At 31.0% G+C, this 27434-nt stretch overlaps 2 protein-coding genes across 2 annotated transcripts in view; both read left to right on the top strand.

The window, feature by feature from the left end:
- The window catches only part of LOC136983485 (dynein axonemal heavy chain 5-like), a 42396-nt gene extending 39192 nt beyond the window's left edge, over window positions 1-3204 (top strand). The window contains 1 exon segment of the mRNA XM_067280240.1: window positions 2563-3204. Within this exon segment, the coding sequence (XP_067136341.1) occupies window positions 2563-2955 (393 nt within the window). The 3' untranslated portion in view covers window positions 2956-3204.
- Window positions 3205-8855: 5651 nt separating this feature from the next.
- Sec24AB (Protein transport protein Sec24AB) overlaps window positions 8856-27434 on the top strand; it is a 75590-nt gene continuing 57011 nt past the window's right edge. The window contains exons 1-2 of the mRNA XM_067280181.1: window positions 8856-8960; window positions 23670-24376. Coding sequence (XP_067136282.1) covers window positions 23674-24376 — 703 coding nt within the window. The 5' untranslated portion in view covers window positions 8856-8960; window positions 23670-23673. The remainder of the gene's footprint in view (window positions 8961-23669; window positions 24377-27434) is intronic.

Consider the following 27434-nt stretch of genomic DNA (forward strand, 5'->3'; position numbering starts at 1 on the left):
TCATTATCAACATGTAGATACCTTTATGATTGAAAACTACAAGTTCCAAACTTTTACATTTTTAGACACATTCTTCGTGAAAACTATTTTCCTTTCTTGCTTGAGAGCCATTTTTCATTAAACTAATCATTGGCGGTTAGATTGATGTTTATTCGGTTATCGGCTGATCATTGGTTGTCAAGATATAAACTCAATGTATAGTAGTTTTCGCTTATTGTAGTCATTGGTTAATGTTATCAACCGCTTAATGTAATCAAAACAAGTTTTCCCAAACCGGTTCTATATTTTCTGTGTAAGGTTTTTCAGTTATTGTGATCATTCTGCTGCTAATTAATATTAGATTAAACTAGAGTATTTATGATGTTTATATCTTACAAATTAGAATGAGTTTTAAAAAACTTTTTGAAAGCATTACTTATTACTTTTATGAAAGTATTATTTGATAGTTATCTTTGTTACTTTTTAAATATAGCACCCAATGCAGATTTATTAAAAAGTGTTCTAAGCTGGTTGGTGTATCACCAGTTGAGAACCGCTGTTCTATGACTATTACGCCTGAATAAGACCCTTTTAGAACATAGAAAATTTTAAATAAATAAACATTAGAGTTACCATTGAAATACCGTACTTATTTTTATTTATTAAATTCTTTTAGTTGATCCTATAAATTTTATTTCCTTTAATTTTATGCAGTTTTATGATTATAGCTTAATGTTCTATTCTATTGATATTGAAGAATAGCAGTAGACAACTTTTTGTTTCTACGATGGACTGTCATCACACTGTATTCATGCTTTCTCTCATTCATGATTTAATATCGAAAGTAATTTAATAGGATTTTTAATTCGATAAAAAATTTAAGTGTTACGAAATTATGATTAGCAAATATTGTGGCGATCGATCGAAAATATTTTCGATCGACCGCCACAATATTTGCTATATCGCCACGGAGATTTAGCTGTTGATGGTGAACAACTGATTGACGAGCCTTTCTGTACAATAAATACAGTATATGCCCCTGTACACCGGTTGTCCTGAAAAAAGACGGCTGCCAGATATTGTTATCAGCCGCTTATTATTATCGAAACAGTTGTGAACCAATGTGATTACAATAAGCGACATTATATATCGAAAAAGAACTAGCACGTGACATTTTGAAGTGTGGCTCAACGGCCATTAAAGACAAGGCATTCAAACCAGCGAAATCAGATAGTGTATCATAAATTGTGTTTGAAAAACTTTTCACCATTGAGTAAGTTTTACAGACACGTGATCGTACGGTATGACAATAATTTGCATAAAATTTGATTGGTTCGATAAATATTCAAATATCGTATGTGGAGAATCTTTGAAGAGACTCAAAATCTAATAAATGGTATCATTCGTTCTTGGTATTGTGCATCTTATAAGACCAACTTCATCAATTTTGAACCAGTGGTTTCGGCTGTATTCCCTGTTTGTATTTTACCATTTGTTCGAAAATTAAGAATCTACTGTACACTCAAATTTTTATAGAAGTGTCATAATCAAAACAATTTTTCGCTTCCCGGAACACTGATGAATAATGATGATTCCGATCGATATCTATCGATCTGCTCGGCTCAGGAAATCTTCAATAAGTTTATTTATTTTCATTTTTTTCAATTATAAGCGAAAATTAGACGATACTTTTCCAACAGTACAGGGAGTCAATCATCGGTTGAGTTCTGGCCTCCATTCCAATGACTGTTTACTTATTATCTTAAATTAATCCGTAGCCTAAGTGCCGAATTACTTTTCTGGCTATATTCAAGCTATTTATTTTTATTGGTTTCATTAAATAAATTAAGCTAATAAATCCTTTAGTAAAGATCGGAAAATGCACACTTAAATTTAGATTTAATTGTGGTTAAGTGTTCGGACTATACGTCGTAGATACGGGGTAACTTATATTTTCGAAATTTCTACCGGAAATCGTTTGCCTGTAGTCTTGTAACCAACCAACGAGATTTTCCGTATCGATTGATATATTGTAAAGTCCGGATTTTGTTGCACTAAAATATATTAAAATATGCTTTTATAAAGGGGAAACGATCTCTCTATGTTTACTGTACAAAAAGTGGCATACTTAAACAGGCTAACACAACTAATTTAACATCTACTCGAATGTAGCCCCATTCAAACTTTTGCTATAATTTTTACCTTCAGAAACCCTGGATTTTTAGCAATCACATTTTTGAATTTCTCAAAAACTTCAGCCCTTAAATCGGTGATTTACCTTTCTGGCGCCGTGTAACACCATTCATATACTTTTTATTACACGGAGCATTAACATCAATATCGAAAATCGATAAGCAATTTTGTGTTTAATATTCTCAGGGAACAATGAAGCAATAAACTAATAAATATCATTGTACCGAATAAAATAGAAACATGGAAATGTCTACGAATAAAATAATATGTTGTAACATTAGAATAAATTTACCGCGTACAGTACTTTAAAATATTTCATCGGGTCTACCCTATTAGTAAATTCAACGCCGTTATTAATGACAATAATAAGCGGGAAGAGTTTCGTTTCAGGAGACATGCCGATCGCACCCGGGATGGGCCTTGGATGCCGCCATCCAGAGGAACGAAATCACCCGTATGGATCCCGAAGAAGTAACGGAAGCGGCTACGGACGGCGCCTATATCTGCGGACTGTTCCTGGAAGGTGCCCGTTGGGACCGAGAAACTCACCGCCTGGCCGATTCGCTGGCTGGCGTGCTTTTTTCTCCTCTCCCCGTCGTCCGGGTATTCGCCACGGAGGGAGAAGAACGAGACGAAGATCCCGGACTATATGAGTGTCCGGTTTATCTCCACCCAGAACGGACTCGTTCATCCTTAGTCGGAACGTTGGATTTGACCTCCGATCGGAGGACCTCTCGCTGGATCCTCAGAGGCGTGGCCTCGCTCTGCCGTACTAATCAGTAACAGATCCTACTTCGTTCGATTTTTTGGCGTCAAACGGCTGGCGAGGTTTTTAGATGCCAAAGAAAGGAAAAGCCTCGTCGGATTAGATTAGTCGAAGCTCTAAGCTCTTTTAGACGTTACTTCCGCCCCGTTCTTTTGTACGTCCCCTTCTAGAAGTACCCGTAAAAAGACCAAGAGAAAGGAGGCCTGGACTCTGTGTAATTCCGGTAAACGATAATAAACTACTGATTTTTGTAAAATTTGTACAAATTGCGTAGAAAAAGGAAACATTTCATTTAATATTAATGTTGTGGGATATTTTAAGAGAGGAGAATATTTCTAAACGAGACTCCGTTTAGAAAATGGCGACTTTCCTACTTTAGGAAAGTCGCCATTTTCTCGGCACCGCCTGGATTTCATACTGGGTGCCCCACAGCTGTAAGCTGACGTCTTAACCGCTCTGCCATCCGACTAATCTCCCATAAGATGGGATTTTTCGTTTTTGACTTTCGCCATTTTAAAAACATGGCGGTTAACAAAGAGACATCAATCGAAAAGTAAAGAAATATTTTAAAAAACATTAAATAAACAATCTTTGGAAAATGTAACAAAAATATTAAAATCGACAGGTCCTCAATTATTTTGTCGGGTAAAATCAATGTGTGTATTTGAAAGAACGTAAATTTAAATGAATAATGATGAATTAAGAAATTACACTAGTATAATAAGTCCTATTAATAAACAAGGTCCAAATAGACAATATAAAAACAAAAAAGTAAAATAGTAATGATATAGGGGTACAAAGAATTAATAATGAAATTTTGGCTGCTACTGACAGTACGGTTAAAAATAGGAGGACCCTCAAATTTAAGATACGACATCAAACTTTAGCGAAATTAAAGCGGTATCGACAAAATAATTACTTTAAATCTAGTAATAACGCGGTACATTATACGGATTATTATTAAAAGAACAGATGACTTATTGTTATATATAATATATGAGTAATCAGGACCACACTAAGAATTTCGTAGTCTCTACGCATATTTACTCTACAATATACTAAAAAAATTGATGATAAAAAGAACCCAGCAACGAGTTGCTTAACTTTTCCGGCAACTTTTAGTGGCGCCATCTGTTATGATATTTTATTTTTAAAAAAAACTTTTTATATTTTTAATTATAAAATGACAAAAAAAAACTGAATTTTAAAAGTAGGGGTGGGTTTTATAAAAAATTGTAAATGCTAATAACGAGTAAAATCGCCATTGTCTGACCCTACATACAACTCTCTTTATCTCCCCACCTCTCGACCTTTAATCACCGAAATTTGTTAGTATCATTTCCATTAATATACCCTTCTGCAAAATTTCGTAAATTGTAGAAAAAAGACACAGGAGTTATTAAGCTTCAAAGAAGGTGAACAAAATCGTGCCCCCCACAGACACTAACATCCATACGTACAGGGGAAAAAAAACGAATTTTTTTGCATTTCTCGAATTTTTTTTTTTTTTTTTTCTCGAATTTTTTTTTTTTTTTTTGCATTTGCAAGTTTCAAGGTCCCATGAGTCCAAAAATGTAAAACTCTTGGGGGAGGAGGTTTAATTTTTGACCGTTCGCCATATTTTCCTTCTGTTATATATAACAGCTGGGAATGTAAAAAGGCGTAGTAAATCAAAACTGAACATTTTGGAACAGAGAACTGAAAATATAAAAGCTGAAGACAAAGATAGTACTCTATTCTAGAAATTCATGCTATTAAATACTGTAATTGTATCTGAGATAAATTTGTAATCTTGAATGGAGGAAACTAGAAAACAGCTGGCTAAATAAGTCCGGTACACTTTCCCGGAATCAATCTCTGGATGAACTTATCATCTTGGACTGTAGCATTAAACATATCGAGAGGAATTTTTTTTGTGTCTGAATAAAATTTTTCTATTGTATATACTTTTTATTAGCTTACTCTGTCTGTCTATCCAGATAAAGTAACTCAATTTTCACCCACTTCCCATTTCCGATCTTGTTGAAATTTTGCATACATATGTATTCCCGATAACAGACTTTTTAAGTCTTTGCCGACAACTTTAACAATTAGAGAAAAATTAAAACTTATACATAAAATATGATAACAGCGCTACACATCTCTATGGTCTTTTCAGCTTTACTGTCTAAATAAAAGCATATAGCTCAATTTTCACCCACTTCTCAATTAAACATTAAGACAAATTTCAACAATTCAGTATTCCATATACAGTATAAAACTGAAAAGTAGAAAATAAAAATGATAAAAACAAACTTTTAAAAAACGCTCTTTATTCAAATTATAGTAACACACAAACCAATGTTCTAACGTGTATAGAATTTGTCGAAGACAATTTGGATTTCAATGATATTACACATTGGAATTCATTCATTCATTTAGTAAGGTACATTTGTACACACTTGACCCCGCTTATGGCATTACCAAGTTAAAGCAGACACAATAGGTTTACAGGAGTTCCCAAGTACATAACATTGTAGATTATAAATAAAAGTAAATATGAGAGTAAACTTACAAATTTAACTATAATGATATAATTGCTATAAACAAGAATAAATTCTGCGTGTAGATGGTGTCTTGCTGCGGAGCATAACTTACGCCTCCAGATAGACGCTGGATTAGTTATTTGCAGAAAGTAGTGAAACTTTGCCAAGTCTTCTGGCCAGCCTTGTGAAAGCTAGGTAAGTCTCTTTGGTCGTGAATATGTCACTAAAGTTGCATGGCCAGGATATGTTCAAATCTTTAATTAGAAGTTTTAATTCTATACGTTCTTTTTCTAATGTCACAAGAGAGGTTGCGGCCGACGTTTTCAACGCGAAAACGTTACGTCGGATGTTCAGCACTGCCTCTCTGTGAGTATAGAAGTTTGACAATGGCGTTTGGAACGTCAGTGGAATCAGCCAAACGCCATTGTCAAACTTCTAGGCTTACAGAAAGGCGGCGCTGAACGTCCGACGTACACGTCGGCCGCAATTTCTCTACACACTCGAAAATATAATGGGTGCTGATGTCTTCTACTTGGCAGAAAGGACAAAGGTTTGAGTTTCTATTAGGTGAATCTGAAAACATAACTAGCAAATTTACCGTTAGTAAAAATTTGAGTGGTGTGGTAGCTAGGAAAAAACCAATTTAAAGTTAAAAAATGATCGATATCAGGGTATATTTAAAAGTTATACTATTGTTATCACGGTTCCAAGTGTCTTGCCAAGTGTGTATTGCTTCCTTCCATAGATGTCTCAAAGTTTGTTTACTAATCTTATTGTATATTACTGGTTCAGAGTTGTACTGATGGCGTTTTCGCCAGATGGTCAGCCCGCTCATTACCGACAGTTTTTTGGTCAGCCCGCTCATTACCGACAGTTTTTTGGTCAGCCCGAATCCAGGCAATAGTGATGGTATTGTCAGAATTATTAATTAACTGCCTAATTCCACAGGCAAATGGATATAAGCTAGAACTTTTAATTATATTACGTGCAGAAAGACGGTCAGTATAGATATGTATTGTGGTGGAGGTGTAATTAGCAAGAGTCCAAGTAAGGGTCATCTTGATAGGCATTAATTCCGCTTGAAAAACGGAGCAGGAGTTTCCTAGACGATAACAGTTGTGATGTATTTCTTGCATGTCAACGTAAACGACAAATCTGCATCCGACGGAATCATCAATTTTCCAACCATCAGTAAATATCTCAATTTCAGCAGGATTAGAGTTCGTGTGGCTCATTTTGTTGGAACTGCCAGGACAGGGCGTTGAGTAAAAAGGGCAGGGTTTCTCCAGTCTGTCCTTCTCAAAAGTGTCATTATTCAGATTAATGTCGTTTCCCCACATTGCTAGACGAAGCTTTCATTGAGTGTGATAATTAAATCCACGATTTAATTATCACGGTTTTCTAGCAATGACCTGTAAGCTGGTTTGGAGCTGTGCGGAAAGCTTTGGTCATGAGTATGAGAGCTCTTCTCTGAGATGAGATCAACTTTCTTAATTTAAATTTAATTTGTATACTAGTACTTTTTATATATTAACAGGACTTATTATACTGGATAATATGGATGCAGATATTTAGTCTTACAGATCAAAAATAATGTTTTTTATTTAGTTCATCTGAACACTGTTGGAATCAACGATCGCGATGTTTTGTAGATGTTCTTCTGACGTAATAAAAGGTTGGTGGCGTTGTTGACCCCTCGGGGAAGGTGACCTCATTTCACTCTCCCCTTTCCAGCGCTGACCTTCCGTGAGTCAAGACTGTGTGTAATCTTTGTGCACTTTTTGTTCTTTTGTTACATAATCGGTTACGCTAGTCCAACTGCCTTTTTACCAATCTTTTCGATAAGCGCCAAGTCTAACAAACACATAAACTTTAAACTTGTGTTTCGGACTTGTTCGTCCCTCCTTAGCAGGCCTTTAAACGACACTTTCTACAATTAACAATAAAACATTTCTTGGTACAATTACAACTAAAATCAATTAAAACACAATCATTTCCCGACAATAAATTAAAAATTCTTACAAATTTTGTATTTCCGAACTTCTTCACATTTCCAATTAAAAACTCCACAGCAACCGTACAATTTGACGCATTCCTAATTTTTATACATTAAAATCAAATTGAGATCAACTTTCGTTTTGCATGGACTTTACTTGTGGCCCACCCTCAGGTGCCACAAGCGTAGGTAACCTAGGTAACCACAGGTGAGTAAATTTGATCATAAATGACATTCATGGCGCCAGCAGAGATACCCCAGTTTTTTCTTGCCACTTGCGCGAAGACTTGCATAATTAGCCCATAGTGCCATAGATATATACTTAATATGAGGATTCCACATGAGGCGAAAATCAGGGATAACCCCCCGGTATTTAAGGGTGATTGTTATTCAGAATGTTGTCCAGAATAACAAAACCTGAAATTTATGCGAATTAAAACTTTTTATAAGAATTTTACTAAAAAAAAAAAAAAAAAAACAAAGGCGAATTGAAAGCGTTCGGTCAGTGGCCGTCGTACTGTAAAGTCATTATTTCAGGTCTCGATACAATGTGTTATTATATCGACCTAGGAATTTTGGATAGTGATTGTGTTAACCATTAACTAAAAAACAATTGATATTAAAAAAAAGATCTGAGATGTAAAGTCTTTGCTACAAGTAAAAAATTATGACAAGAAATTGTTTCCAAGAAATATCAGTTAAGGTTTTTCTGCTTTTTTCTTCTGTTAGTATAAGTTTACTTTCTGCCATTAAAATCATATGATATGCGTTATTTCATTTTTATTTTTAAGTAATAAGACTGATGTCAATGGTTATTTTTTTAAAAACTCTTTCCACCGTGAGCACTAAGAGGGCCTTGTTTTAGTAAGCCCATTATGTGTTCGGCCAGGCCCACAATGGTTTGGCCGGGTACTGCAGTACCATAATCACCGAAGAGTCGCATATGAGCCCTTTATTCCATTTGAATTCTTGCTGTTATAAAGGTGCCGGGTAAAAATTTTGTACTCTTCATGCCCAACAGAGTAAAATTCTACAATACGTACTGTGAATCAGCTTTAAGTAATAGTAATTTTTTTACCATTACAGAAAGGCGAACTGATTTCCGTGATATTACAGGCTTTGTTGTAATTGTGAATGTAAAGTACAGTACCTGTAAACGAACGCATCTATGTGTAAATAATATACATTATGTATTTATTAGAAATTGTATTACGTAACATTATTACCATATATTTGTATACGATAATAAATTTTAAATCGCCGTAATATATTTGTTAATTACTGTACTGTACAAGACCGATCAGATCCGATCTCGATACCTTTATCCATAATCTTTATCCCGGTAAAGAACGAAAGTGTATTATTGTGGCTCCGCCTGGCGTCTCGAGTTAAAAGCCACGTAATTTATAGATGGCGCATGCTCCTTCGCCTTGCGTGTCGTTTCGGAGGAACCGTTCTTCTAACTAGAAGACTGCGAATATTGCGTCGGACCGACGATTCGGTATAAGATTTTGTTTTAACTTGATTATTAACTTAAAACGTAACCGTCCACGCGTCGCCACAAATTTCTTTGCCTGTTTACGTACCGATTAAGCCACACGTTAAGCCAAGTTAGGCTTAACGTGTGGCATTTAAATGTTTGGCATTAGGTTAGCCTTTGACCCACCTTCCCCCGAAATATGCTCTTTGGTCATTCGTCCATTCGATTTTCGATAGATCCACGTTCTAATTACCAACTACTGCTGTCCTTTTCGCTCGTTTTCGTCTCCCGCAGAGTTAATGTACAAATTTCCTCCTTTATCTCCGTCCATTTAATAGTTTATGCTACGAACTAAGTACTGTCTCGACCTTCTGAGCTTAATGAGCTCGTACAGAAATAATTGCATATTACGTTCTGTTTATAAGTGTTAAATGGAACTCCCTAAATCAATTTACTTTAAGGCTTTCCTATAGTGTTCGTTTGTTACCGTGTTGTGTAATCACTTAGTTCGTGTCTTCTAATCCATCTGGGTCTTTTGTTGTCGATAACTTGAATGACCGATTACGTGAAAGACCGGGAATCGATGTCTTTTCGGCCGAATTTGGTCTTGGAATTTGTGCGGTGGTCTGCGAGATCGACGTGGCGGTAGTTTTTGAAACGATGGAGTTCTCGGATGTTTTTTGGAGGAGAGTCTCGCGCTCGCCCCGACCGGAAGCGGTCGGCTTCGGCATTCCTCCGAGAATGCGGTTTTCGTCTCGTCGGCGGTGGCCGTTCTTGGATCCGATCCCGCTCGCCCGTCGTGGTCGGATCGAGGGTGCCTGAATTGAATGTGGCCGTGGAACTCCGGTCGTGACGAAGTGGCGGTCGTGCGTCTTTTTTATAAATATTTGCATTCGATTAAAATGAGAGAGAGCGGGCACTTTTGAAAACTACTACTAGGTGAAAATGAGAATTCTTCTAAAAAAACATAATTGTATTGTTGTTTTGGGAAGTCTGATTTTTAAGGGTATTGTGCATTCAATTTGAGTCTAGAAAAAGACTAAAAAATTTGTTTGAGATAAGTTGCTGTTAGTAAGTCCATTGACTCCATTAATTAAGCTTATATTTACATACAAAAAAATCTGAAAAAATTTCAAGAAGCAAGAAATTATTTTTAGATTAGTTTTAGGGATAAATAGTTCTTCAATAAAAAAATAAATAAAATAACAGTGGATGTTTAAAAATAAAAACATCAAGGATGTTTAGAATTAGAATTTAATCTATTCAAAGCACACTGTTTCATTTAAGAATATAAGCTTTTACATTTAAAAAGTTCGATGTTGGTTTACTTTTGTTGTGATCTGAAGATGTGAAAATATTAATCTAATGCTTTTGGCTCCTTTTCAGCATTTTGTAAATATAAAACCAAAAGACCTGAATACAATATGAATTGGAAGTATTGTCATCAAGAGAGAATAGTAACCTGTGTTATTGATTACTCATGCATTTTTTTGTTACATAATAACTTTTAGTATCCTTAATATTTACAGTATTTGACTAATGGAGTTGTTTAGTTCTAAGCAAACAAGTACAGTTTATTACATTTTTTTCCATTATCTGCATTTAGAAATCCTACATTTTCAATTTAAAATTATTGTTCAGTTTAAAACTAATTTCTCATAATCAAACATTTATTTAATGTAGATTTATTTTTCTATCTTTATGATTTTTTAAGATATTATTCAGGAATAATTTAAACTTAATAAAATTTGTTTTGAGAGCATGTTATCTGTGTTGGTAGGTCATGTTAATTTTTTCTGTCCCAATACTTTTATATAAAAAAGAAATTATTTTTATACAAGTAGTTGTCAGACCAGTGATATAGTGGTGACCTAAGTGAAATTATTGCACTTGTTAATTATTTAGATTAAAATAATTATTATTGCTCCTTAGGTTTTCAAATAAGAACTATAGAAAATAACTACTAAATTTTCCAGAAAAGTAGAGAGAGTTAGATGCTGTAGCTGACAATGTAAAATTACTGACAGTTTAGAGTTTGAAAAAGACACAAAAGTATTGTGTTGAAAAGAAAGATTTAGAAGACTAGATTAATATAGTCAGTTCTTTATTTATGCATGTTTAAATTATGTGATTATAAAATAATGCAAAGTATCTTTAAAAAAGTATCAGAAGAAGGCAGAATGATAACTTCCCCCCCCCTTTTTTTTTAACTTTTCATTTTTTCATTTTGCTTTGTAGAAGTCTGTCAATTGTTCATCTATTGGAAATGTTTGTTTTTTTACTTTTGTACTCATATTAGTTATTTTTCAATAGGGATTACATAGCTAGGATGCAGTTCTTCTCTTAGGCTTATTGCATATTTTCGTGACTATTTGTTTGAATTTAAATTGAGTGAGACTTTCTGGAACATAAACAAGTCACTGTATTTTGAATTTTTAAATATTATGAGTTTCTGAACAGTTCAGTAGAATTGAAGTCAATGTTTTCTCTAAGTTATATGTGAATTCATGCATACAAATTTTGTAACAAGTGTATAAACTAAATTGAAGTACTATATACACAAAAAATGAATAAAGTGACTTAAATGTTTTTAGTGGCCCATGAATGATACATGACTTCCTACTTTTGGTGAATTGAATTCTGGACAAATTAGGATTAAATAATACAAGTGGCTTGACTTCTTAACTTGACAATCTTTATTATTTGTTACGCTATTCAATACACAGTACTACTAAATTGTTTTGAAAGTATTTTCTAGATTTCTGAATCTCAGAAATTTTAATTTGTTCCTTGGACTTCAGAAATCCTGTTTGTTTTTTTATTTAAAGAATTTAAAAACTTGAAAAAAAGCTTTATAAAAATTAGTTTTTAATTACATTTATTATATATATATAATCGGCTTGCTGTATGGTAGATTCCAATGTTAATCTGTCTCTGTAATCCAAACAAACACTTTGGTAGATGTATCTCACAGCAATTTCTGGTTAGCAAAATCATTTTTTATTTTCAATTGAACTACATATGCATTTTGGGTTGGTATGCATATGAATATGTAGTTCAATTGTAAATAAAAAATAATTTTGCTAACCAGAAATTGCTGTGAGATAAATCTACCAAAGTGTTTGTTTGGATTACAGAGACGGATTAACATTGGAATACATTTATTATGTTTTTAAAAATTTTGTAATTTTAATACAGTTAATTTCAGTTAAAATTGCAGATGGCTTTTACCAGTGAATGTTTCAACTGTTTTACATAATTTTGCAAAGGTGTATCCTCTAATAAAAGGTCATCTCTGCAAAGAAAGACAAAACAGTCTTAATTGAACAGTCGTGTTCTGGTAATTGAACTTGACAGCTTAGTTATTTCAATTTTTTAATGTTTTTAATAAAGTACACAAATATATTAAAATTCAAGTTTTGATTAAAAATAAAAACTTTTATAACAAATGTAATTTTAAATTGATACAAACAAAGTAAAAATTTAAGCATAAATTAAATAAAAACAAAAAATAACGACAAAAATTTTACATTCATTATCACTACTAGGTGCATATACAGACCCTTGGCAATTTTATCAACAAGTTTTATTTGGGAATTTCTTACTTTCCGAGACGCGTTTTGGGCCTTAGCCCCTCTTCGGTCGGCTACATAATAAATATAAGTTTTTTATATTGTATAGTTTTATATTATGGGAATTATAACATACCATTACATCTCGGGATATCTTGTAGTGTGACAATTGAAAATACATCATACTTTTAATTCACTGTTGAATACATTTCATTATTAAAACACCTTTACATTTAAAAATATCTTATAAAAGAATTTTTACAATTAAAACTATCCTTACATTTAAATGTTTTTGTAAATAAACCATATTGTATCCATATGCCAGACATCTCAAAGGTACTTCTCATCATAAATTACCTATTCGTTGTAAAATACATTTTAGAATATATTTATAATTAACACATTTAAAGGTTTCCCAAATCCCTATCCTTATGCCAAACATTTCTTAAAAATTAATTTAGTTATCTGAAATAAGTTCATTATAACAAGTATAATGTACCGTTTTTTTTTGTTATCTTGTAGGTTATGGTCACTGGTATACATTCTGTAACAATTATATATTCACTGTTAAAATATCACATTATAAGAATACTTTTACAGTTTTATTTACAATTAACATTATTTAATTGAAAGTTTTCATCCTTACATTGAACGTCTCATCGAGTACACTCTAGACGTCAGTATGACAAAGCGCTATTTAATCTCATTTGCATAAGGATGAGAACCTCTTAACTATATTTGCATATTAGCCTTTGTGAATTATTAATTTTTATTTTATTATTTTAATAATTTTAACCTTTATTATGAATTTTTGTACTTACATTATTGTTAATATTATTTTTCTGGGTTTTAATTATTTCATAGCTTTCTTTAAATTTCCTCTTATACCAATTGCTTTTTCTATGTAAAATTTTAACACCATTTCTATCTATATTACAATTATGCTTTGTACAATGTTCATAGAAAGCTGAATTACAGGTACTCCTCACTTTATGACCTATCTGCTTAACGACCACTCGCACTTACGACCAGTCGAGTTTCGACTTGCAATTTGGCCTTTCTCGGCTTGAGTGTCGATCAGTGGCGAATGGTGACATGCACACTAAGCGTACTATAATAGGTTTGCATGTACTATAATAGGCTAATAGCATACTATAATAGTCTTTTTATGGATAAAATTGAAGTTTGTTGCATTATTTGTATAATTTTACAACGATCTTATATTCTCAGTGCAAGCTCCTCACTTATCGACCAGTTCGCTTAACGACGTAGTCGTCGGAACGGAACTTGGTCGTAAAGTGAGGAGTACCTGTAATTCTGTTGTATTTTAAGTTGGCAATGTGTTCTTTCAATCATGATTTGACTTTCCTTTTTGTTTCACTGTATAATTTTTTGGATATTCACATGTGCAGGTATTGCATATATTATGTTCATTGTGTTGTATTTGTTTTGTTACTTATGTCAGGCTTAGTGTTCTGTATTCTTTTTTGCAATTTTTTATAAGTTGGAACAAGTTTTATATTTATTTTATTAAGGTCCTTTTTTATCTGTTCAAAGAGGTCACAAAATGCATTTTGGCAAATAAGAAATTCCCAAATAAAAGTTGATGATAAAATTGCCAAGTGTCTGTATGTGCACCTAATAGTGATAATGATGTAATTAAAGAAAATAAGACAGTTTTGAATTATTCAACAAAAATTTTATTACTCACCATCAAATACAAACAAAATGTTTACATTGAACCAGTTGCAGCTTCAGGAAAAAATGATACTCATCATATATAATACAAATAATTATATTGCTATATTTCATCATTCTAAAAATATTTTTCTCTCATCATGTGGCAATTGCAGATTTACAAGAAGTATAAAATTAGGTTATATAAAAGTGTTAATACATTAAACAATTGGTGTACATTTTCCTAAAAGCAATGAACCCCAGTGTTCCTATCCTGAAACTTTGAATGGATAATACAACCTTTTTAGATATACAGTATAAAACTTTTACTAAACTAATGTTTTTGTGCTCCAAAATTAGCTTTTCTGGCTAATTTATTTGAACATCTCAAACATTGTGCAAAGGAAGGAAAAATATTTTAACATCATCAGATTGCGTTCTTTTGAAAGAAAAAAATTAAATTATGCAAATCACGTGGACATATTTTGTTAACTGCAAAAAGAAGTTTTAATAATGAAACTTCAGAATTAATAAGATACACTAAAGCTCCAACTTACATGAAATGCATGCAGCTGACATCTCTTGCCTGAAATTGTCACTTATGACTAAAATTTTCCATTCTGCTTTGTATAAAGAATTATGCTTCCATCTAGCATGTCTGTAAACATGACTGTGCCATGTGGAATAAAAAAAAATTGAATTTTTATGATTGCAAATGTGAGGAAAACCAATCAACTTAAAACATTAACCCTTCAGGACTCGTGAATTATTTTCCGCTTGAACTCGCATCAGGTCATATATGACCCCAAAATTGCATTTGTTTAGAATTGGTTTGGGATATAAAATCAATAAATTATTTCATTTCAAAGAAGATAATATTTTTCTTAATTACAGTATGATTTTTTCAAATTGAGTAAAAGTAAATGTGAATTAAAATTTTTGAAAATAGTAATGTAAGAAAATGTGAGATCAGATTGTAAAAAACAAAAACAAAGATGATAAACATACATAAAATGTAAGTTATTTATTAAAAGTATTTTGAATTATTACTGATGATAACTAACTAAATCTTATACCTAATTCATCTAATAAAAGTTTTTTAGTTATGTATTACATAATGACAGGGTATTGTAAGGACTAGTACTGGTTTCTAGTACTCAGATGATAATGGCACTGAACAATAACTCATCTCCCAATAGAACATTACCAAAAGTATGTCTCCTCAGACAAATACAAAATAAAAATTTTTTAATTAAATGAATTGGGTCTATAGAGCAGTGTTCTGCAACCAGTGTGCCTTCACAGGTGAAAGGTGTGATGTGAACTTTTACATATTCTATTAATTTCAAGTTTTATTTATATATTTTTATCACAGATGCTGTGTTTATGCTTGTATTTCAAGTGTTATTTCATAAGTGTTGCAGCACTTATGAAATAAGATGACGATTATTTATTCTTTATTACAAATCATGCATTTTTATGTATTTTAAATTAAATGTAAAATAAATTTTCTCACAGTTGTTGGTGTCTGTTTAATAATAATAATAGGTTAGTGGCATTATGTAATTCTATTAATAGTATCATATCATATGTTTTTGAGGAAAATAACATTTTGGTGTGCCCTGTTGAGACATGTCAAGTCATGAATGTGCTGCAAGTAGAAAAAGGTTGCAAAACACTGCTTTAGAGATCTGACATGAGTCTGTAAGGTTAATAAACAAAAAATTTTTATATTCTGTATTTTGTTGTTTACTGTTGAATAAGATGTTAATGTCAAAAATTTACTATGTAGGAAATCATTATATTTTATGGAGAAAGCCCACTTCTTTTTTTTTTGTTATGGCGAACAGGTTAAGATGATGTCACTAACGGAAAAGTTGAGAAATACTGATATGATAGTCATTTTACTGAAATTAAAAATCTTAATAAAGTTTAGTAAATTTAAATTTAGAAAATCATCTGAAACAAAGAAGTTTTTTCTAAGATAAGAAAAACTTTGAAATTTTCTGGGAATTTTGTTCCAGGGATTATTAAATCATAAATTCTAGTTTTATCTCAGTCCTACTAGATCTATGCTTACTTTTCTGTTTTAGTACAACTATGCATTTATACATAGTTGTAATGCATGTTTACAACTATGCATTTATATTTTTGCAGGCATTCCTTCTCTTTTACACTTGTCATACATGCTGTAATAAATTTTCTATTGACTTTAAAGTAGACATTTAATGTATAACATTGGTAAAATAAAGTTAATGTATAGCACAACCAAAAGTGAATGATTCTTTGTGCTAAATTTAACTTATTTTGTTTATACCAAGTTTGTGATCAAGATGTTTAGTCTGTTTAGCAGCACTTTGTTGTTACATAACTAAGTCATTTGTGTATTGAATGAAAATGCAAAGTCATTTAGTGGTTTGACTGAATGAAATTGTACTATATGACATTTTTAACAGCTTGATATTGCTACTTGAGTAACTTGACATTAAGCACTCAGATCAGAAAAACTTGATAATTAAGATCCAAGTTTGAACAATATGTTTTCTATTACTTTCACATATGTTTTCTATTACTTCTATGAAGTAATAAAAACATATTATAATAATTAAATTAACAACAACTGTGATGCAGATAATAGTGAGGGCTTATCACACCAATATTGGTGTGATAAGCCCTGCCTCACAGTTGTTGATAATTTAGTTAGTCATTATACCAAGGACTAGAAGCAACTTTTGTAATAATTTTATTTCATTTAATAGAAAACATTGTGCAATATTTTTAGTATCATAGAACTGCTAAATAATGGTCTCAAGTCTCTTAGTGTGATAACCTGATAACCCCTAAAATTACTGGAATTTTAAAGTAATTAAGAGTTAATCATAGAACTGATTACTTATTAATCTGTATATAGCCTATATTAAAAGCAAAATGTGCCAGTACTCTCGATGCCAATCAATTTGCCCTATTAGAGGGACCTGCTCAATAACCATAAAATATTTTATGCTTCTCTGTCTTTAACTTATTCTTTGTTCTGACTGCAATCTGTTGACACGTACCAACTTTCGCCCCACAGTTGTGTAAAGACTTACTTGTACAAAATACCTTGATTAAACCAAGATACTTTGACCACTACAATGTGTTTTGTCTGTGTGTCTCTCTACTGTTTTCGGATTAACGACAAAATGTTCCATCCCCACCGAAACTGAAACCAACACTACAAAGAAGCAGCATGTGAGTAGGTCATATCAGGTTGCAGGTGGGGTCTACAATTCTTTCCCCAAAGGACCACTTGTTAACTTCCTCTGTGGACTCTTTGCATGCATCCACAGAGGAATTTGTATAGGGATATGAGTCACAAAAAGACCACTTTTGAGTCAACTGTTTTTTCAACTCCAAGTCTGTTTGTTTGCTACTGTAGCAACTATTCCTTAAGTTTGATTTTTGAATAAGAACATTTGGTTGTATATAGGTATAGTAATACTGTGGCTTTTGTTGACTTTGATTATAGTCAGTTTTGGTTTTTGTCGATTTTTTTTTTTTTCTGTGAAAAATTTCTCAGATTTTGTTGGGGTGCCCACAGGATCTTGCTGCTAATTTTGTGAAAACAAAGGGCGACCCATGCATTTTCTTGCTTGGTGTGGCATTGTTTCTCATTGTGTGAGCATTATCCCATGCATCTAGCTAAACAATTTCATTGCTTTCTTTACCTTTTAGTTCCATCATGAAACCAAAGAAAGTTTCCAGAGCCAGCAGCCCTACATACTGTTATCAACTTCACGACACTAGGACACACTGTTTATGCCCAATTTAAAAAGTTCAGTTATTTTTTGAACAGCTTTGTATTATTAAAGACTGGAGCTAGAGTTATATTACATGGTTTTAATAGTTTTACTTTTTTAAACACTATGGGGATATAAGTATGCCATGTTAAATGTTCATTTATTCTTTATATTAGTCTCTTATATTCATTTTATATTAATTTTTTATTGTTTTTAGTATTAAACACTATATTTATTCTCTATAAAATGTGTTTTTGGTCTTTATTTTGGAGTGTCTAAAATGAATTAATTGAATTTACATTGATTCGTATGGAAATAATTGCTTCAGTTTTCGTTGGTGTCGGATTTTGCCAATTGTTTTCGAACGGATTATCGACGAAAACCGAGGTATCGCTTTATACAGATTCAGTAGGTATACAGTTGAGAAACTGAGAAATACAAATGTTTGGTGTTCATTATTATTATTTTTATCATCTTTTATTAGTTTGTATATCTTATTTGTGATTTAATTTGTACATAAAAATAAATGTTTTTTCTTCCTATTTTCTCCCTGTATATTTTTTCCAACTGTATACCTACTTTTGCACCCCCCTGTGTATATTTATATTGTGTGTATACACACATTAAAAGCAAAATGTTCCATCATAGCCCCACACAAATACTGTAAATTTAAATTTGAAAATTTCAAAACAACTTTTAAATGGTACTTTAAACAATTTTAAAATGTTTTAATTTTCAATTGATTTTATTTTTAATTTGGTGTAAATGCCAGAGTTTAAATTAAATTGTTATTTTTGGTTTTAATTAATTTTTAGGTTTAATTTATTTAGTATTTAGTTTTTATAATTATTTTTAATAATTATTAATTATTATTTATTTAATTTTTCCTGCATTTTTTTGAATCCTTAATTATAATTTTTTAATTAAGTGCAACTTTTTTTCTTTTGCTATATAACTGTAGAAATTGTTTTAGTGTTGTTTCACACAAAAATGAATTTAAATTTGATTATCTTATTATTTTTTTAGTAATTTCATTAATTTTTGTTTTATAAATTTGCCTGTTTTTAAAAAGAAATTTTAAATTTTAATTTTGAGAGAGTTAACATTAATTGAACTATCAGGCTTCCTAGTAATAACTTAACAGTAAATTTAATGAAAATAATTGATTTGCCAATATACAAAAAATGATAGAGCATGAAATAACTAAGTTAGTTTAAAATAAAGTAACATGGTAAGATAGTGAAAATAATTTCACTGAAATGCCATAATGTTATGCATGTTCAGTTATGAGATATATTTACATGTGACACAAATATTAATGACATTAAGGCAAATGTCTGATGAGCATGAAAATACACAGATGCTGTTTTTTCCATTCACAGACAGAAAGGCAGCTGACAATTGCTATTTTTCTTGGAGTGCATTGGTAATCAGTTTCATTTCAGACATGTGTATATGTCAATGTGGATCTCATAGATTGTGATGTGCTGTTTTTTTACTTACAGAAGTATTTAAAAGAAAAAAAAAGGACATAGTCAATATTGGGTACATCCTTTTGATCGTAACTAGCCTTCCTTTTTCATATTTCTGTTTTTATAAAGTTTAAATAAAGTTTTTCTCAATTCTGGCTCCTCACTAATTTGTATGATCATTTTACTAATATCCATGTCCATTTTTTAGAATACATGGGTGCCGTACACCCTTTGGCAGGAATGACATCGACCCAGCACTTCCTGGAAACAACGTTAACACGTCCATTATTTTTATGCTCGTCTTATGACCATAAGCTTTGAATGTATATCCCAGCATTCAACAGTCACACAACATCATGAGATTATCATGGATGATCCAGCAGCACACAATGTGATTTTTTTTTGCATTTGCATCTATTTGACTGCTCCCATAGGTTTTATGCAATCCCATGACATCAATCAAAAACCATGGATGTGAAATCATGTTCATCTGACATTACCCTAAATGTTAATATTGTCACAATCTAAGAGTTTTGCAAGAATTAGCTAATAGAAAGAAGTGGGTAATGCTTGGAAATTGACTTTTTAAACTGCCATCTGTTAAATAAATCCCATTTAAACAGCAAACAGAATCTTAGCTACCAAAATTTTTTCTCTATTGTTAAGAATAATTCTGAGTATATTTCATAGCAGTCCATCTGAAAAAGATAAAGATTTCACTGAATAAGTTTCCTAAGCACATGTATAAATGTTTTTTTATCTAAGCGTAAGTGGATTTTTGATATAACCTGATACACTATAGTGAACAATTTTGTTGGTTCTTGCTATTTTTTATGTATGTAGGAAACTCTTGATTGGTTAATGAGATAGCTTAGTCTTTAAGAGTTCACTATATCAAGTATCCACTGTACAAAGTTAAAAAGAAAATATAAAATCTAAAGTAAAATTATAAAAATAGCAAGAATGAGAAGTAGGAATGTCGTATAGACTTACTCATATACTCAATATAATACATACTTCAATACAATACTTCACAATAGCACTTACAAGATTAAACAAGCCAAACATATATAGTTTAAGTAAATATAGGAACAAAGATATTTCTTCTAAAAGAAAGCACAGGAATATCCTGATTAGTGTAGCTAATGCATTCCAGAAAACTACTGCATTAATTGGGGAATGTATTTAATAGGGAAAAATGATTTGTTTGAAAAGGGATTTTCTCTCTTAAAGGATAATTAGAACTGATTTAGTAATACATCATAAGATCCATAAAAAAAATAAGAGAATGAAATAAAAAGATGATATTAAACCTAAATTTTTATCACTTTACTACTTTGCAAATAAATTTTTAAATGTTTTTATTAAGAGACTGGCTATCCAATAATGTTTGGACTTGCTTTCCGTTTTTTTTCAGCATTAAGATTTCTAAGTAATCTTGTAATGCCAAATTATGTTTCTAATGCACTTTTGCATAAACATTGCATTTGTTTTTATTTGTCATTTTAAAATTATACCTGAAACAGACCTTTTAAAAATATTCCCCAATAAAAAAAATTGTGCAGCACTTGAAAGGTGAGGGGAGAGGAAGTGGACTGAGTGCCACTAGCCATTTTTCTAATTCTTCTGAATCTAAATTGTCAACCTTACTGCCAGCAGTAGAACAGTTTTTTCGTTCAAGTTTTTAATCACATAATAAATACTTTTGTGTAAATATAAATTTTAAACTAATATTAATGCCATTTATTGTTAAAATTCATTTTTAAAATTGTAGTTATAATTCTCTTATAGTTTCTGCTCTAGTTGTAATACTCTAAGGCTGGCAATGACTGATTTATATTGAATCTTCCTACATTAATTGAATTATCAGATGCACATTATAAAGCACACTAGATGCGATATTCTTGTATTGCATTACATTATTTCTTATTGGATATACGAGGGCTATTTTTTAAATAAGGTCCGTTTGTGAATGAGAATGACACTCAATTGCAGCAGTGTGCATGAGCATCTGCTTTCAGCATGCTTTGCGCAGTGTTTAGATGCCATTTTCAGCCATATCAGCTGTCTGTGTGCTGAGCTGTAAAAGTTTATAATGTTTACGAAAATTAAGTTGCCCGCCGACTGTAAGATACGATCTGTTATTCGATTTCAGCACGAAAGATCATGGTAACTGTCTTTTGGGACCAGAAAAGGACTTTGTTAGTGGATTTTATTCCACTAACAAAGAATTGATTGTTGTGTCTCTTGTATTCCAAGAGACACAACAATCAATTCTGATGCTTATTATGTGACCTTGAGCAAACTCCGCTGTGCCATACAAGACAAGTGGCGTGGCCTAATGTCTTCCGGCGGCAGGCGGCAATATCTTTGAAGTCGGAATTTTAAAAATTTTTGAGCAGTATGACAAATGTTTGAACAAAAATGGAAATTATTTAGAAAAGTAGATAAAAGTATGTAGAATATGGAAAAAAAAATATATTTTAATGATATTTACAGTATTTTTCTTCTTATCAAAAAAACGGACCTTATTTAAAAAATACCCTTCATACTTTTGGATTGGATTGGATTCTTATTGGATATAAATTGATTTTGCTTGAGGTGGTGATTAATACATATCAAAAGTAATAATAAAAATAGAAACAATTTTAATTTACGTACTTAAACTTAATAGAATATGCATAAATTTCTCTCTTGAGAACTAAAGTTTTCAAAACAGAAAACCTTTTGCATATAAATTGCATAAATGTAGAGATGGCTTTGTGGAAAAGTAAAATTTTTCTTGTTCAATGGTCAGCTGTTTAATGGTAACTATATTTATTAATTTTAATATATATGTTATGGACGAAGTGATTAATCAGGCATTATTCATAATGACCGGGCATTATGAATAATGATCAAAAAGGGCGGTCAGTGTAATAAATATTGATTAGTTTATCAAATTGACCAATCATTATGAATACTGCTATCACCTAGTCAGGCAAAGTGATGGTAATAAGTTGAGGAGTGATCATCTGACATACGCTAGCTAATTGGCACTCAGTTGGGTGTGCGTATTGTGTTTAGTACCAAATTTAAAATTTGATTTAAAAAACCTTCACTCACTTCATTTAGAAATATTTATTTTTTGTGAATTATTTCAAAGTATTTTAAAAAGAACATGTAATCTTTTAAAACTAAGTACTATTAACTATATTAATTAAATGGCAAAATTTTACCTATGTGCACCATCTTGGCAGTGGTCCCGACTGTTTCCACTCTCGACAGATTTCTCCCGGAGGGGAGCCACCGGCAGGCCGCCGATCGTTTAACGTTACTAGATATTCATACATACTAGTTATTGATACGTGTGTTCAAGAACTACCGTGAATAAATAACTAGTGACATTACACAATCGGCATTTTGCCGGCGGATCCCCTCCGGGAGGAATCTGTCGAGAGCACAAACAATCGCGACTGCCACCAAATTCGGTACTAAACGCAATACGCACACGCAGCTGAGTGCCAATTGGCTAGCGTATGTCGTATGATCACTCCTCAACTTATTATTATCACTTTGCCCGACTAGGTGATAGCAGTATTCATAATGACTGGTCAGTTTGATAAAGTATTGAAATTTATTACAATGCCCAATTTTGTTGGTCATTATTTATAATGCCGTATTAATCACTTTGTTTATAACATATAAATTATAAAGTGTGTATATATATATATATATATACACTTTATAATTTTTATAGTGAGTTTAAACTATTTAGAATTACAAATTTCATTTGCTTGCCTCAGATTTTTATTCTTAACATACAATTTATGCAGTCTTAATTAAAGATATAAAATGTTAATGAATATTTCATATCTTAAGAGCCTTTCAATTTCATCTTTAGAACTAAATCATGATCTTGGAACATGTAAAATTTGATACAACATGAACAACAATATTCATAACAGTAATCAATTTTTAAGAAGGAAACATATTCTAAAAGTGAAATTTTTTAGTATTACAATACTTAACTTTCAAAAAAGTCTGTTTGACGTGTTAAGATATTATTTATGAAGTTTTAAATATTAAATTTAAAATTACTTCAAAATTTCTTAGCGATATAAATATCCCTTTTATGTTTTGTCTAACTTTGTATGTATTGCTTGGTAAATTGTTTTAGTTAAGCTGCTATAAATTGCTGAAATAAGTTTTTATGTAAAGAAAATTTAATTGTGCTAATTTCTTTTATAGGAATATGTCAACTTTAAGGCAAAATCCTGATGTCATCAATTCAAGTGATAAAGTTCATTGTTTTGATCCTTCTGTAACTAATCCGTTAAATGTAGCAGTTACTTGTGGTATGTCAAATGCAAAATCATCATCTGATCTAAGTAATCAGTGTTATGGCGGTCATCGCACACAGATATTTGATAACCGTGAATGCTATTCTAGTTATGAAAAACCTACAAATATTCCATTCTCTGTTTCTTCAAATCTTTCAGCTTCATCTAACACTTATGGATCTACACAGTCAAATAGTAATGCTGTAGATTTGCAGAATTCAAGATCGTCTCAGATTAGCAATACATCACATTCGTATTTTCAAAATGGACCATCTCAGAATAATCCAAAAACTTTACTTCAAAATACCAGCTTATTACATCAGAATTTACCACCAACTGTTCCACTACAAAATTTAGCTTATGCAAATGGTCCAAATTCTTCAACTTTTCTTCCACAAGATACTTCTAGGTGTTCTCCAAATGTTTCCATGCAGTCTTCATTTAACCAAGTAAAATTTTATCACCCACCTGAATTTCAACAACAACAGCAGCAACAATCAGTGCTCACTTCACAACTAAATCAAAAGGAACCTATGTTAAATGGAAAACAAACACCTCTGTTTCGTTTGCCTGGAAATAATGAAGCAGTGCCTCTTAAAACAGTGCCTTTTACAGGTAATAATTTTGAATTAAATTTTTATGATTTAAACAGACATTGATATAATTTAGATTCTGAATTAAAATGCTATTTGTTTTAGAAAAAAATTTAAATTTATTAAAATTAATCTTTTTGACTGATCTGGGACCATTTTTGGTACATTAAAAATGAATAGCCTTTTACTAAAAAATTCATTATGGTGCCTAGTTGCATTTGTTTTTTTAGATTATGAATTAAAAGTGGTAATAAATATAATGAACAAATATAATTTATTCAAATTTTTGAGTAAACATAATTGTTTTTACATGGCTTTATTTTTACATATGTTTTGATCTAACACTTTTCAATATATTTTGCCTTTTTCAAAATTTCCATTTGAATTTAATCGTAAGAAAAAATATTTATATTTCCTTTTCTAGGAAATTGCTCTTCTAATTTTTCTAAATAAAAGTTCTTAGAATTTGCACTTAAGCCTGCAATATATGCTCAAGTGAATTTAAGATTTGGCTGTTTTTTATGACTTACTTGAATGTGTGTAGCAGTAATCTGTCTTTTATTCTGACTTTACCTTGCAATTAAAGCATTCAGAAAAAAATTTAATTTGACAATTTGATGAATTGAAGTTTGACAATTTGTATGATTTTCTTTTGATCTCTTTCAATACACAATAGTTTTTCTGTGTCATTTGATGTTTAAAAGCTAAGGTATTTTGATATTCAATTGAAAAAGTCAAATAAAAAATAAATTAAAATAAAATTTGTACAAATATAAATTTATTAAATTTTTTGATAAGTTACAATTGTCTCCTCTATTTATTAACTAAAATTGAAATAACTTTTTAAACTTATCTTATTACATTAATTGGTTTAGCCTATTATTTTCATTGATTTTTATGGTCTGGAACTAATTTTCTATTTTCCATTATGGACAATTTATTTTTTATGTGGATTTTTTTTTTAGGAAAATTCCTAGTGTATAAAAACAGAAATAGATGTATTTAATGAAATAATTCAGGAAATATTTTTATGATGCTATATGTATCTATGTATATATACAATAGATCAAGCAATGGATAAAACAAAATTATGTGTGTATATAATACAGTAATATTACTCTAACTTTATAAGAATAAAAAGTGCATTCTTGTTATAAGAATATTTTCAGAAAAGAAAGTTTATATTATTTGTAGTTTGATCTAGAGTAAGTCTTTTCATACATTTACTTAAACATTTAATTGTACCTCTAGTTAGATTCTAGTATATTGACTTTAAAACTATGTTTAATTCCTGTTATATGCAGGATTTGTGTTTATAAGAGGGTGAATGGTTAGATCAGTTTTTGGATGCATGGAATAATTCTGTTACACTAAAACGTTACACTGTCCTTTAATCATTTAGCAAATAGGCTAATAGTCATTGGCTAAATGAATATAGTTCTTACTATCCTGGGCAAGTTTCCAATTATCATTAAATAACATGGCATCATTAGCATTAATTATTCTTAGATATTTGGCAAGGTAATAAATATAAACATGTTCAAGTATCCTGATAGGAGAATCTTCACAAAAGTCTTCTATAAGAAGATATATATATATATTCTAATAAACTTACCAACCTGTAGTAAACTAGTTTGATTGCAGTCCATTTTATGAGAGGTACATCACTTCAGTTTACAAATAATAAGTCAGCTTGACTCATTATCTGAGTAATTCTTGACCTCAGATGATTTCAGAATTAGAAAGACATTGCAAGTGTGCTTAATCATCTACATATCCCTTTTAAGTGGTTGTCAGAATGTTATAATCATTTATCATTGTGACTAGACTTACATTTATGAAATGGTGAAAAAATAAAATTTTTTAAATAATGACTTATAAGAATTCCTTATTATTATTGTAATTTAAAACCTCTCTAGACTATTGTTAACTTATAAAGTAAATTATTGATACACATGATGTGCTACTGTATTTTGAGTACAAAAAGAATACTTTTGAACCTACATTTATGAAATGCACCTTATATGTAGTCTACATTATGTTAAGCTGAATTAATATTATTTTGTTAGAGATAACATGTGCATTATCAGACATGCACATTATTTAGCAATGTGCACATCTGCAATTTTTTCCTACTGGTTAATTTGAGGACAGCATTTTCAAAACAGGTTTCTCACCATGGAAATCTGTGTATACAGTATATGTATCTGTGAATCTTATGTATACAGTATATGTCTGGAACATAAATGTTATATTAGATGCACATAAATTATTGTGAACATTGATTTTGTACAATAACCTGTTTTAGTGGATCTTTTAATTAATAACACACCAACAACAACTGTAAATCATCAGGCTATAATTTGGAATAAATAATTCTAAATTACAAATTAAATTAAATATTTAATTATTAATTATAATATGAGATGGTGCCTAATGCCTCTCTCTCTCTTGTGCCAAATTCATTTATAATTTAGAATTATTTATTCCAAATTATAGCCCAATGATTTACAGTAGTTGTTGGTTTGTTATTGCATTATGTCGGGTTTGTAGGGATGCTTATATCTTTTAATCATTCTTAACACAGAAAAGTGTCACAGAAATGTTAGTGTGGGTAAATAAATCGGAAGCATACAGTTGTGTATGCTAGTACAAAATGTTCAGCAATGTCTGCAACATTCAGATTGCATATAATTTATATTTTGCAAAAATAAGAAAACATCCAATAATCCAGTATCATTCTGGTTCTGTAGCTGTCAGATTAATGAACTTCTACTGCACTTTAATTTAGAAATTCATATGTATTTTTTTATTTAAATTTTTTAAAACTTGTTATAAAATATTAAAAATATCAGCATTTTTATTGAATATTTGTCATATATACTCATGTAAAGGTTGAATTTTTTAGACCATTTTTTAAGGTCAAATTTATGGGGTCAACTATTACATTTATACTACTTTTGAGGGGCTGAAATTTAAGCTAGAATCCAAAATACCAAATCAGTAGCAGAAGCCCAACTGATAATAAAAACACAGCGAGTTACAGTAATATTATCGATTTGGCACTTTTATAGAAAAGG

The sequence above is a fragment of the Centruroides vittatus genome, unplaced genomic scaffold (genome assembly GCF_030686945.1).
Source record: "Centruroides vittatus isolate TY-2023 unplaced genomic scaffold, ASM3068694v2 contig_882, whole genome shotgun sequence".
In the NCBI taxonomy this organism is placed as follows: Eukaryota; Metazoa; Arthropoda; class Arachnida; order Scorpiones; family Buthidae; genus Centruroides; species Centruroides vittatus.